General features: G+C 40.2%; 1 protein-coding gene across 2 annotated transcripts in view; it reads left to right on the top strand.

The window, feature by feature from the left end:
- The window catches only part of LOC124612601 (condensin-2 complex subunit G2-like), a 287,500-nt gene that overhangs the window by 21,328 nt on the left and 251,085 nt on the right, over positions 1 to 15,087 (top strand). For both annotated transcript variants that reach the window (XM_047140891.1, XM_047140890.1), the window contains exon 4: positions 9,297 to 9,446. In XM_047140891.1, the coding sequence (XP_046996847.1) occupies positions 9,297 to 9,446 (150 nt within the window). The remainder of the gene's footprint in view (positions 1 to 9,296; positions 9,447 to 15,087) is intronic.

The raw sequence follows: 15,087 nt of genomic DNA, 5'->3' as shown, positions 1-15,087 counted from the left end.
TGTATGTGGGAACGTGTTGTTTTATTAGTTTTTGTTGTATGGCAAGTTGTTGATGTATTATTTTTGCTACATTGTCATGTCTTCTGGGGTATTCTGTATTTGCTAGTATTGTACATCTGCTTGTGATGTGATCTACTGTTTCTATTTGTTGTTTGCAAAGTCTGCATTTGTCTGTTGTGGTATTGGGATCTTTAATAATATGCTTGCTGTAATATCTGGTGTTTATTGTTTGATCCTGTATTGCAATCATGAATCCTTCCGTCTCACTGTATATATTGCCTTTTCTTAGCCATGTGTTGGATGCTTCTTGATCGATGTGTGGCTGTGTTAGATGATACGGGTGCTTGCCATGTAGTGTTTTCTTTTTCCAATTTACTTTCTTCGTATCTGTTGATGTTATGTGATCTAAAGGGTTGTAGAAGTGATTATGAAATTGCAATGGTGTAGCTGATGTATGTATATGAGTGATTGCTTTGTGTATTTTGCTAGTTTCTGCTCGTTCCATAAAGAATTTTCTTAAATTGTCTACCTGTCCATAATGTAGGTTTTTTATGTCGATAAATCCCCTTCCTCCTTCCTTTCTGCTTAATGTGATTCTTTCTGTTGCTGAATGTATGTGATGTATTCTGTATTTGTGGCATTGTGATCGTGTAAGTGTATTGAGTGCTTCTAGGTCTGTGTTACTCCATTTCACTACTCCAAATGAGTAGGTCAATATTGGTATAGCATAGGTATTTATAGCTTTTGTCTTGTTTCTTGCTGTCAATTCTGTTTCCCGCATTTTTGTTAGTCTTTGTCTATATTTTTCTTTTAGTTCTTCTTTTAATATTTGTATTATCTATTCCAATTTTTTGTCTATTATCATCATCATCATCATCATCATCATCATCATCCTCACTTTTACAATGTGTTTACATTTTCCAGTAACCCAAAATTATAATCAGATTTAATTTTAATTCTCCATTTGTGCCTACCTATCCATAAATTAATTTCAATATTTCTTTGTCTAGCTAATTCCTGAATTCTTTGTATCCATGTGGCTGGTGGTCTACCTGTTTTTTGCTTCCTGGTGGTTCCCACTCCATGATGCGTTTCTCTCTCTCTCTCTTTCTCTCTCTCTCGCCTCTGAGTACCTTTTTGTATGCCCATACCATATTGTCATGTTATAACCACACTCGAGTCTGAATCCAAAAGCAGGGTCATCACAGAAATACAACACGCAGCGCTGAAAGCAAGTTTGTTACGAACACCAAGATATACCCGAAACAGAACTGACCTCCTAGATTGAAAGTGCAGCTATTTAAACATCTATTTAGACAAACACTGAATATTCCAGAATATACCATCATTACAAACATACTGTATTTCAAGAACTTTACAGAAATGATAAATATCACATAACAAATAATTGATGATGATTGCATTTGAACTGGTGATCCACAGCACACCATCCAGCAACACTATCCATTACACCATACTGCCTGCTCCACAGCTCTTGTCATTGCTCCTTTTCCCAGATAAACAGTGACTTGCTGTTTCAGTTCTCATTGAAGCAAGCTACAGCACCCTGGATATAGATTTTGTCTGTAGGCTTGTGTATGGTGGCACCAGTGGATTCTTGCATTGTAGTCGTATTGTTACATCCTCTTCACTGTGATGAACATTGAAGGAAGCTCTTCCCATGAAAGCTTTGTGACTGCCAGTTCTCTTGAACTTTCCATCATCAAGGTGTGCCTCTGGGCAGTAGTAGGGCTTCATATGGAGGATATGAACATCATCTCTGCCCATTTTTTGTTATGATGATTTTGTATGTGATGTGCAACAAGTGACAAAGGATATGGCGTGGCCCAAAGTAGCACTTAAGTACTTTCCGCAGAGGTGTAAAACTCCATAGGAAGTTTTCTGAGCTGTATCTCACTGGGCGGTGCATGGTGTTGGAGTACTCTCAGTCTTTCTCCTTGGTGTCCAGAATGTACGTGAGCAAGCTGCCGTGCTTCTTTGATTCTGGTGATGAGATGTTGGACATAGTCATTCTGAGTATCATCCAGCTGAAATGGGAACAGTGTATCCATTAATGTTGTTGGCTTGCAACCTTGGAGAATGGTGTGAAGCCTGTAATGTCTTGCTTTGTTGTGTTGTATTTGAGTGCCTCATATAGTGTGTAACGAACTAGTAAGAGTTCTGGCCGGGGGTACCTGCATTTGATATGTCTAGAGTCTTCATGAATCTGAGGCAACCAGATGTTGGAGTGATGTGGAAACATTTCAGGGTAGCTGACTGTAGATGAGGTGGAATGATGAGCAACCATTTCTGTCTCATTGGATCACAGTTTATCTTATAAAATGGTCTGTCTATTATTGGAATTCTCCTTTTGTTGGTTCTTCCTCGTTCTTCCTTGACCAGTAGTCGGGGTCCACTGTGACATTGTACTCTTGAAGCTTCAGTGCCTGTTCCGCCAGTTGGCTCGATGAATCCTTCAGATTAGTCAGTCAGCATAGAAAATGGTGCCCTGTCTCAGTGATGAATGGTTTGCTTAATAACTACACCTGGAACTTGTTGATGGTCCAAACGACTCCAAGACACTCTTTCTCAGTTGTAGAGTAGTTCATCTGGGACTTGGAGAGTACTCTGGAAGCATAAACTATCAACTTTTTAGTGCTTTCCTGAGTTTTTATTAGAACTGCCCCTATTCCAAAATCGCTAGTGTCGGTGTGAAGTTCTGTCTCAACATTCTCGTCATATTATCCTAGAACTGCTTAAGGGCAAGAAAAGATATTTTCTTGTGCCCTCTTCCAGGAAAATTTGGGTTCTCCTTGCAGTAGTTCCTGCAAAGGATATGCCTTGGTACAAAATCCTTTATGAATTGCCAGTCGTACAAGTCCATTTGAAGAAAACTTCTCATATCACAAATTTGGTGAGGAGTTGGAAATCTTTGACTGCTTTTATTTTCTCTGGATCAGGTCAGGCTTGACCACTATTCACTAAGTACCCCAAGATTTTTATTTCTTGAACAGTGAAGAGGCACATTTTCAGATTCAGATTGAGGTGTGCAGTTTGAACAAACTTCAACTCACTCATCGGGTGGCTTAAATGTTTTGCAAATGTCTTTGAAAAAATGACAGTGTCATTGAATAGCAAAGACATGTAATCCATTTAAGTTGTGGAAGCAGGTTTTCCATCATACGTTCGAAGGTAGCTGGAGCAGTACACAGTCTAAACAGCATAACCTTAAACTCATAGAGACCATCAGGAGCTATGAAGGCAGTCTTGTTCTTGTCATGCTTGTCATCCTGTCTGCATGTGCATAATTGAGAAGTACTCTGCCTATTTCAAGCAGTCTAGGGTATTATCAATCTGTTGCAGTAGATAGACATCTTTCTTTGTGATTTTGTTCAGTTGTCAGTAGTCGACACAGGAACGTCATGTGCCGTCCTCCACCACAAGGGTTACGGAGAGGTCTTAAGGACCTCCTGAAGATTCAGCAGAATCTTTTCTACCTCCTTTTGGTTTATCCATATAGTTCAACTGGCGAGTAGCTGTTTGAGTGTTGGCTAATTGTTGTATGATCCCCAATTTTGATATAGTGTTTTACTACAGGCTAGTTAGTATGTCCTTTCTCCACTGTGGTTTTGAAAGCATCTGAGAATTGACACAGAATGTCTCTCACTCACCGATATTGTTCCTTGGTCAGGCCACATCCTATTTTCATTTCAATAATAGCTTCCTCCCCTGCATTGTCTGTAGTGGTAGTGGAGGATGATTCTTTTTTGATTACACTAAGCTGCCCTACCTGAACTAGTTTGGCTGTTTCTTTGGAGATATTTGTTGTGTGTGCTTGTTGGAATAGCTCCATCAGTCTAGAATTTTGGTCTTCCACTGCCTATGACTGCTTGTGATGTGTGCAAGAAGTCCCATCTGATAATATTATGACTACATTCAATTAAAATGACAAATTCGAAAGGCCGCGTTATGTTACTGATAGTTGTTCTTGCAGCACATGTTTACGTTGGCTAGGCATATTTCCCCTTGAGACTTTAAGTAGAATCAGTTTCATATCATGAATTGTAGTCTTCTTTAGCTGTTTATGAGAAGTATCTGACATCACAGAAAAGGAAGTCTCAAGAGTTGACTAGCAACTAGGCAGGTTGGTCATATCTGCATTGCTCGGATGCTGAGTTGTTTTTTGATAGTTGCGGCATGAGTCCAGGTTGGCCTAGTCCATCCCTCATGGTGCATTTGGCTGGTGGCAGTGATTGGTGCTAAAAATCGATACATCTATTCTTCATCATTATCTATTATCTCCTGACACATTGGGTTAACATTCAAGGCTGCCATCTTTTGTGTATTTGGTCTGACGTTTCTGTTTGCCATACACAGCTGCATCAGTTTTATTACTATCTGAAGTATGAGAGAGGTGAGGTCATCATGGTCAAAAGTAACTGCCATAGGAATCACATTCGGCAGTTGGTCATACCTTTTTCATCTGACTCTTATCTGTTGCATTTCCTTGATTCACTGGCACCACTTGATTGATTCCTCTGTTGTTGTGACGTCCTTTACCAGAAGAGTTTGGTACATGTCTTCTGTGTCTCTTTTCATAAGTGTGGGATTTTGTCGGCTTCATTTGTATTCTGATTTACGACGTGGCATAGGGCTGAAACATTGTCTATGTATGACTGTGTCATTTCCTCATGACATTTGCCCCTGTTATTCAGTTGTTCCCCTGCCAAGCGGATTTGCTTCTGATTGTCACCAAATGTTTTCTTTGGCTCGGTATGGAATTTGTCCCAGCTGCTGAGCTTCTCTTTGTTGTTCTCAAACTACTGCTGGGCTGTGCTGTCAAAGTAAAAGTATACATTTTCCAAACACGTCATCTCATCCCACCTGTTGTATTTAGCAACTCAGTTGAATCCTTTCATCCATTTCATTGAGTCCTGGCCTGTTATCTCCATTGATGGATAACAGTGTGTATCTGGCATAACTGTTGTGCTGGAATCTGTTTGTCTCCTAAATATACAGACCTTAGGAGTGATGAATAGCTTGTATTCTTGATCCTCTCCATGCAGGCAATGGCTTTTATATTGCCTAATTGGAGTCACAGTGATGTAGACGTTTTGAAGTTCCTGGTGTCTCCACAAAACAGTGTCACCTTGTAACCACATTAAAGTTCAAATCCAAAGCAGGGTCACAATTGAAATACAATACTTAGAACTGAAAGCAAGTTTATTTCTAACAAACAATGGAAACTCGAGGTTGGAATATCAGGAGTACAAGGGAAAGAAAGACTGCAGACAGGAACAACAAAAAGACACGCCTTCATCAGAGAAGGAAACACACACACATTCATTCACACAAGCAAGCACACCTCATGCACACTTAACAGCCATCTCCAGCAAGTTTGGACCAGAGATGCTGGAGGCAGTCTTGTGTGCATGAGCTGTGCGTGCTTGCATGCATGAATACGTGTGTGTTTCCCTTTCTGACGAAGGCTGTGGCTGAAAGCTAATGTGTAAGTGTCTTTAGTTTGTTCCTGCCTGCAACTTAATGTGCCATATTTCTTACAGCAACATACAGCCAGAACAGAACTGTCCTAGGCGGAGGGTGCATCTGTTTACACAGTCACTGAATATTCCAGAATGGTGGTATTTATACGAACATTGAATATTCCAGGATGTGAAACATTACAAACATAAGATATGTCAAGATCTTTCAGAAATGACAAATACTATATAATAAATAATTGCTGCTGGTCGTGTCTGAACTGGCGACCCACTGCACACCATCCAGTAACCCTAAGTTTTTCTTCCACACAGTCAGTAATCGAAAATGTGACATCCGGTTTTTGTACTGATGGATTCGTTTCTGACCCTTTCCCACCTCGATACCTCTGCTGACTATCTCCAAAAGTTCATCTCAGTTTACGTCAAACTTTTCATGAGTTGGGATGTAACTGTCCATATTTCTGATTCAGATGTCATAATGCTAGTAATAATTATATTGAAAATCTTTACTTTTGTTTCCTTTCTTATCTGTTGATCACATAAAATTCCATTTACTATTCCGATAGTAAAATTTCCAGGGTTTTTTTCTTGAACTGATTTCCGTACCTTATTTACCATCTTGTGTGATTTTTATTCCCAGATATCTGTACTCTTCAGTATGTGTAATTATGCCCATCACTTCTTCTGGTATCAAATTTTGATTTGATCTTATTACCATCTATTTTGTTTTATCCGTGTTGACTTGAATCCCCCATTTTTTATTCCTCTATTAATATATTGATGTATTCAGTGTCTCCTTCATCTTGTCCCAGAATTATCTGGTCGTGAGCAGATTTATTCCAATTTTTCAGTGCTTTCTCTGTATATAATTTAAGTAGGCTGCGTCCTTGATGTAGTCCCTCAGTAATTTCAAATATAAGTGAGGGAAAGTTTTATGTTTTTATTGTTACTGTAGAGTTTTATTATAGATTCTGAATTGCTTTAATTATGATAGGATTATTATTAGATGATTTTAAAGCTTTCCACAAACTGCATAAATGTCTATTATCATACACTTTTTCTGTGTCTTCAGATACTGTGTGAAGGGGCTGCTTTTGAATATTTGTCTTGTCAAGTATTTGCTGCAAACAAAATGTATGATCTGTAGCTGATCTGCCCGCTCTGAAGCCAGCTTTTTCTTCAGCCTCCACTTCCTTAAATTCTTTGTCTAAAATTTTTTTAATCATTCTTCCATAAATTCTGCTAAATATAGCATGCACAGTTTCACCTCTATAATTCTGAAACTCATCTTTTTTTCCCTTTCTTACAAATTCTTGGTAAAAAGCCTACTAAGGTTTCTCAAATGTTCATGTAGTTTATCTGTGCCATATTTCAACAGTTCAGTTGGAGTTTCTTCAATTCATTTAGCTCTTCCTTTCTTTAAAGTTTTGATTGAATATTTTACTATTTTCTGTTCTCTGTTTCATTATTAATTTTATGCATAAATTCTTCTTCTTTGGTTAATTTGAAGGCGTGACCAGATGCCCTTCCTGCCCCCACCCCGTACCACCCGGGATGGAATCAGTGTACCCCAGCTGTCTGCGTCTAGTGTAAATCACAAAATAGTGTGAACGTGTTTCAAATGTCTGTGAGTCATGTAACTGAGGCGGGGCGTGGGAACCAGCCCGGTATTCACCAAATGGGATGTGGAAAACCACCTAAAAACCACATCCAGGCTGGCCGGCACACTGGCCCTTGTCTTTAATCTGCCAGGCGGATTTGATCTGGGGCTGGTGTGCCTACTCGAGTCCAGGAAGCAGTGCATTAGTGCTCTCGGCTAACCTGGTGGACCTGAGTCTACGAATTCTATGTTGTGCATATTCTGTATCAGGAACAAGAGGACTGCAGTGGAGCTCAAATATCTCATTCCCTATTAATAAATGTGAAATTGTTTTCCATTTCAGATACTTTAGGATTATTTGATTGATGAATTGGTGTATTCTGGCCATCCTGAGTAAAGTTTTACATCTCTGTAATGTTTGAAGTTCTTGTACTTGTATTTTACTCACAAATTGTCGTGTGTCATCATACCGGTATGCCTTCTTTGTATATACAGGGAATTATAAAAATTGCCAAATACTTGGAGAGGTGGTAGTACTCGTCAAGAGAAGAAAAATAACTGTAATAAACTTTGGTCTGGAAATGCATATTTTCTAAGATAAGTCCAATAAACATGGGTCCGTAAATGCATACTTTGTGTGATAAACACGTGTTCACGGGTGAATGGTGTCCATTCATGACAGTACACCACTGCCCTCCGTCATAAGGAATGATGCACCCTTTGAAGTATACCCGGTTGTTGTTGTAACTGCTGGCATGCGTTGAAGATGCGACCCTATAGCGCCTGCACATAGTTGATTGATGTGGCATAGACCAATTCCTTCAAGTGTCTCCATGTCTATGTTGGATGCTCGCACACATTTTGATGAAAATGTGCTGGTGCGCCATCATGCATGAACCACATTTGTATTTGTTGCTGCAGTGGCACAGCCTCCAGCAAGGTAGGTGATACATTAGTGAGAAAGTCCAGATAATGTGCCCCAGTTAAACTTTGTAGTAGCATGTATGGCCCCATTAATCTGTTGTCAAGTACATGTTTCGATATTTTGATTAAGAATGTGTTGATGCCCTCTTTCCTGAATTTCTTGGGGATTTACACCCGTCTGTATGTGCTGGTTATGGAAATTCACAACACACTATCTTGTGAAACCTGCCTCATCAGTAAAAAGAATCTTGGGTGTGAACAATGGAGCTGCGGACACTTCTGCAACAGCCATTGACAGAACCACTGTCTGCCGTGATGATTCTGTGGCCTTAGATGATATGGGTACAGCAGTTGTTCGTGAAGTACTACCCCCCCCCCCCCCCCCCCCCACTCCCCTCCCCCTCCCCCCTCCCCCTTCCTAGATAAGAGAGTGAGACACACCTTCTGCTGCTACTGCTGCTAATTGTCACACACTGGTCCCTGGGGTTTCTTCCACTGACTGCAGCACACCAAGTCAGGTGTGCAGAATGTGTGGGGCTGTCCACTGTCAGCCCTCTGAGATGCAACGGTGCCTATAGCTCTAATACGCTGGAAAAGTCTGCCGAACAGCTTATCAGAGGGCACTCTGCGCTATGGATATTTTTCAATGTAAAGCACACGGGCTCGCTTGGTACATACATTTGCTAAACCATAGCAGAATATCAAATCCACCTTTTCACTTGTTGAGTGGTAGGCTTCCATTGCTACCATGTGATGGAAGGGAGAATTTGTGTGTACAAACAGTGCAATAACACTAAACACATAAGTGAATCCACATTTGGAAGAAGGTAAAACTCCATGATACCTACCCACGATTGACAGTACTATGCCATAAGAGAAACAAACACGACAAAAACTAATGGAAACTACAAAACGACTCAAACCACACAACTGTCTGCAGAGCACCTAATGGTAGGTAGAGTACTGTGAGTAAGATCCTGCCGACACATTACACAGAATGCCAATGCAATAACAGTGCTAATATCTGCAACCAAGCATTGTGTTGCCCTTCCTATAAACATGTATTTATCTCGGAAAGTATGCGTTTCCATACCCATGTTTATTGAACCTATTTTTCTTGTTTCGATGAGGACTAGCATTTTTCACAGTATACAGCACTTTTTTTGACCACCCTCTATTTTGCATATAGTTTTGTTCTGTATCTCTTTGGTGTATTGAAAGGTTGGTGCCTAGTTTTTTAATCATTTCATGTTTTCCTTCTTTTTTTTTAGGATCGAGAGACATCTGTTGAATTCTTGGACGTAGTTTTTTTTCTTCTACATCAACTATTGGAAGAACGAGAACCCAATGTGGAAAATTTTTCAAGCCAAATTTTTATTGTCCTTGTAGGATTATTAAAAAATGACTGTCTGGATGATAAGGTAGAGCATTTGTTTCTTTATTGTGATAACCAGTGATTTCAGTTGAAACTGATTCCTGTTGTTTTGTATCGTGTTCAGCTATGATAGTTAAAGCATGCTCTCAAAATTTATACCGCAGGAGTGAATTTGTTTGTTGACAGAAGAACTGTGAATAGTGAACTAGAAGTGGCAAGTAAGGCACCTGTGATAATTTTTAGATGTGTTCCCTTTGTTTTGGCCCATAAGGAAATCAGAAACTTGCATTGGGACAGTGATTTCTGACAAAATGTTATTCAGCAGTTAATAAGAGAGGAAAGCTAAGTGCATTGTTTGTGACAGAGGTAGAGGGCAGGGGAAAATAGATGGGTCAGAAAATAAAACATGTAGAAAACTAAAAGGGAATGAAGGAAGGAATAGTTAATGAGAAGAAATGCGGAGACTGAAGAAATTTATATAAATTAATTTGAGGTGGGTGGTGAGAACCAAGGACATGTTGTAGCACCAGTTTCCATCTACAGTTCTGAGAAACTGGTATCTGGGGAAGAATCCATGTGGCACATGTGGTGAACCAGGCAACCTGGTTGTCAAGTTGTAGACCTGCTCTGCAACAGGATAATGTGTGTTGCTGGTATACACCTCCATGCCCATTCACTCTAACTGATAAATTGGTGGTAGTCATACCAATGTATACGACCAATAGTGTAGGTAGCTCTCCCTTTGATAATATATATTTTGCCAGTTACGGGGCAGGAATGGGTTTGGTAGGAGGGTGCAACATGTCAGCTTCACAGTGGATCCATACAGTAAAGATGCCCGGAACCTATAGTACAAAGACTTCCCTCCTATACTAAAGACACCAACCATTTCCTGGATCATCTGAAATCTATGCCAGTCTCACTCCCATCGCACACCTTGCTTGAAGCCACCTTCTTCTATATAGCAAAATCTCCAGTATACACAGTCTGTCTGCTGCTGAACATTACCTCAACCAGTGCCCACCTGATTCCAAACCTACGACATGCTTCCTTCTCACCTTAACCAGCTTTATACTTTACCAACAAATGTTTTGTTTTTGAGGGTCTGATATGCAAACAGATCAGGGGCACAGCCACAGGAACAGGGATGACTCCTTCCAAGGCCAACCTTTTGATAGGTTGCTTGGAGGAGGCTTTCCTGGGATCCATGTCTTCAGCCCCTGGTTTTGTTTAGATACATTGATGACATCTTTGCGTGCCATATGGACTCATGGTGAAATTGACCTGTTAACATTTTTGCAATCTATAATTACTTCCTCTCAATTAAATTTCGCATGGCCTTACTCTGAATCCCCTGCCACTTCCCTTGATGTTGGCCTCATCCTCAGCAATGCACCGCCATTCTCACCTCAGCCTTCACTGCTGTAATGACCCTACAAACCAAGTTCAAAAGCAGATTTCCGGGCCATCACATCTAATATGAGTACTGCCGATCCATCCAAATAACAGCTTAAGAGTGCACCCCCATGTCACTCAGTATTATCCTGGTCTTGAATGTATTAATCAGCTGCTTTGACAATGCTGTGACTTTCTAAAATCATGACCTGAAATGAGGTCCATTCTGTCTGACATTGTGCTCACCACAACTAAAGTAGCTTTCCCCCTCCCAAGCTCCACAATATTGTGGTAGGACCCTGTGCTACTTCTGCACCCATTTTCTCTGTGGCTCTGCCTCTGTGACCATCCCCACTCTAAGACTTGCTCTACACACCTTCCTGCTGCCACTTATACCAGCCATGCACTTAGCAAAGGGAGAGCCACCTACATTTTATGTACTGGCTGTAAACTCTGTTGGGCCTTTTACATTGGTGTAACTACAACCAAGTTATCAGTTACGGTGAATGGACAGCTGGAGGAAGTATACTGGCAGCACCCAATATCCTGTTGCAGAGTATGTCCTACAATATGACAGTCATGACATGGATGCCCATTTCATCACATGTCCTCTCTGGATTCTCCCCCTGACTCCAGTTTCTCAGAACTCCACGGGTGAGAACTGACATTACAACATGTTTTTTTCTCTCTGCCTACATGATCTTAATTTATACTAATTTCTTCTGCCTCAACCCTTCCTTTCAGTAGCTATTGCTTTCTTTGCTCCTTGTTAGTTTTCTATACCTTTTATTTTCTGACATGTCTATTTTTCCCCACTCCCCACCCCACATATGTGCCACATATGATGTACTTAGCTTTCCACTTTTTAACAACTCAGGTTTGATGTGTCAGTAATCTCTGTCTTGCTTATTACCCTATCTTCCACATTTAAGCTCTTAGGTTTTCAAATCTCATCCCGTGCAGTCCCCAGCTAACAGTCTTTCCTCATGTCCTGTCTAGTAAGTCTCCCCTTATCAGGATCCTGGTTGACTTCTCTGTGATGCTTACCAGTCTTTTTCCTTCATCACCCTTCCTTCCCCTTCAACTCGTCTGCCAGAAGAAGGATCCACTGGATTTGAAAATTTGTGCATTTGCATAACCTTTATATATTCTTTGCCCTGCTGCTGTGTGGTGAGTAGATTTTTGTCTATACAGTTACATTATATTTTCAAAAACCGATTATTTTTGTTGATATATTAGCTTATGTGTAATTACGATTTTTAAGTATTTAAATGTTTGAGCTGTGTAAAAGAGGAAAGGGTAGCATACCAGGGCATGATGAAAGGCTGGAAAAATCCAGGGTGGAATAGTTATAATATTATGAAAAAGAAAGATTGCCCATCACTGTATACAGGAGGTGCTGAATTGCAGGCAGACACAACAAAAGACTGCTAAACATGTAAGCTTTTGGCCAAAAGGTCTTCTTCCAAAGTAGACAAAACACATACATTAATGCAAGCACAATTCACACATACATGAGATCTGTCTCTGGCCACTGGCAAGCACAGCTCACACACACATGAGAAGTTTCTCTGGCCATTAAGGTCAGAGATAGTGGTTATGTGTGTACAAGCTGTGCTTTTGTGAATGTGTGTGTGCCGTGTACTTTAGTAAAAAGCTTTTTTGCCTAAAGTTCAGGTGTTCAGCATTTTTTTTTTTTTTTTTACTCATCTGCAGCTCATCATATCTTCTATACGGTGAGTAGCAGTCTTATCATTTTCATAATATTTTCATTATACCAGGGCAAGAATATATCAGGAAGTGCACATGCAGCAGATGGTTCCAACTAAAATGCTTGTGCATCTTCCATATTGATTATGGGACTTATTAACTAATAAATCAAATCAAATCAAATTTTTATTGTTACATTGGATTGTGACATAGGTGAATTGACAATTGTGACACTACACACAGATTAATAAGCTCAATGTAAGGTTGTTCATGACGTGCATGTACTTGAGTGTTAAGCTGACTCATTGCGTTGTCCACATGATAACTCTACAACATAATTTTACTTACTAGTACACCAAGGAATTTCACACAGTTTGTGGTGCCTAATCTTTTTTCCATACAGCTTATTTCACTTATACATTGTGCTGACTGTTTTGCAGCGAAATGAACAATTTTGTTTTTGCTAAGTTTTGTTTCAAATTATTATTTTTGACCCACATCCCTTGTTCCTCAAATGTCTGCTCAGTGTAGTGAATTAAGTCTTCTTTGCTTTTACAGTAGACAATAGCTGTTGATTCATCTCCATAGAGGATGCTATCAAAGTGAATCTGGCAAGGCATATCATAGATGTAATACAAAAAAAGTTGTGGCCACAATAGTGAACCTTGTGGAATGCCTAATTGTATGTTTTGAGCCAGAGAGGAATTTATTGCCACTGTAATTAACAAGTAATCTTTGTTTCCGTTTGCCAACTGCAGTGACAGCCAACTAAGAGTTTTTCCTTGAGAAACATTGCATTTCAGTTTTTAGAGAAGCAGGTCACGATTTACAGTATCGAAAGCTTTGGTAAGGTCACAAAAGATGCTTGACACAGACATTCTATTATTGAGACCTCTGCTAACATTTGTGACCAATTGACTCCATAAAATAATCCTTTTGGTATGAATTATAATTTTCTATCTGATTGCATGCAGCTCTTTCAAATATTTTTGAGAAAATGGTTACCAATGAGATAGGCCTATAGTTTTCTGTTTAACCCTCAAGCTTCTGTGGCTGTGCGCTTTGCATTCTGTGTGGAGGTGGCTTTTGTTATGGCTGTGCTTCTTGTGAAATACTGATGGCTGTGCTGAGAGACAGCGTTCCAGCCAATATGAAATACTTATCATCCAATTATTTGAATGGTAGTAGGTGAAAAAAAAAATTGTACATCTTAGAGTCCGATATCTTGACCCAATATTGAACTTCTTTTCGTTATCCGTCATACTAGTTCTACCGCATCAAATTGAGTATAACATTGCACGAAATTTTAAAGAGGTCACAGAGCACAGAGATAAAAACACATTGCATAAACTTTACATATTATTAATTTTAGCTCAACGTAGCAGTGAGTGAAATGTAGGTAAGTTATCGAAATTTTATTTAAAATTTAGAGTGGATCGATATCATTTCGTTCTTGAATTATTTGGGTTTATAACCGAAGGACGGTCACCTGCGACATATCCATTCATGTCCTTGTGCATCGCGAATCGTGCAGCCATAAACAACCACCATGCACTATGTGATCAAAAGTACCCGGACACCCAAAAAAACATATGTTTTTCACATTAGGTGCATTGTGCTGCCACCGACTGCCAGGTACTCCATATCAGCGGCCTCAGTAGTCATTAGACATCATGAGAGGAGAGTGGGGCGGGGACTCATGTACTTCAAACATGCTCAGGTGATTGGGTGTCACTTGTGTTATACGTCTGTATGCAAGATTTCCATACTCCTAAACATCCCTAGGTCCACTGTTTCTGATGTGATAGTTAAGTGAAAACGTGAAGGGACACCTACACCACAAAAGCATACAGGCCGACCTTGTCTGTTGACTGACAGCGATCGCCGACAGGTGAAGAGAGTCGTAATGTGTAATAGACAGACATCTATCCATACCATCACACATGAATTCCATATTGCATCGGGATCCACTGCAGGTACTATGACAGTTAGGCAGGAGGTGAGGAAATGTGGATTTCATGGTTGAGCGACTGCTCATAAGCCACACATCATGCTGTTAAATGCCAAACGATGCCTCACTTGGTGTAAGGAGCATAAACATTGGACAGTTGTACAGTGGAAAAATGTTGTGTGGAGTGACAAATCATGGTACACAATGTGGAGATCCGATGGCAGGGTGTGGGTATGGCGAATTCCCAGTGAATGTCATCTGCCAGCGTGTGTAATGCCAACAGTAAAATTCGGAGGTGGTGATGTTATGGTGTGATTTTCATGGAGGGGGCTTACACCCCTTGTTGTTTTGTGTGGCACTTTCACAGCACAGGCCTAAATTGACGTTTTAAGCACCTTCTTGCTTCCCACTGTTGAAGAGCAATTTCGGGGATGGCAATTGCATTTTTCAACACGATCAAGCATCTGTTCATAATGCACAGCCTGTGGTGGAGAGGTTACATGACAATAACATCCTGTAATGGACTGGCATGTACAGAGTCCTGACCTGAATCCTATAGAACACCTTTGGATGTTTTGGAACTCCGACTTCGTGGCAGGCCTCACCAACTGACATCAATACCTCTCCTCAG

Source organism: Schistocerca americana, chromosome 4 (genome assembly GCF_021461395.2).
Source record: "Schistocerca americana isolate TAMUIC-IGC-003095 chromosome 4, iqSchAmer2.1, whole genome shotgun sequence".
NCBI classification, from domain to species: domain Eukaryota; kingdom Metazoa; phylum Arthropoda; class Insecta; order Orthoptera; family Acrididae; genus Schistocerca; species Schistocerca americana.
Note: the sequence above shows the minus strand (reverse complement) of the source record. Positions and strands in the feature narration are given on the sequence as shown.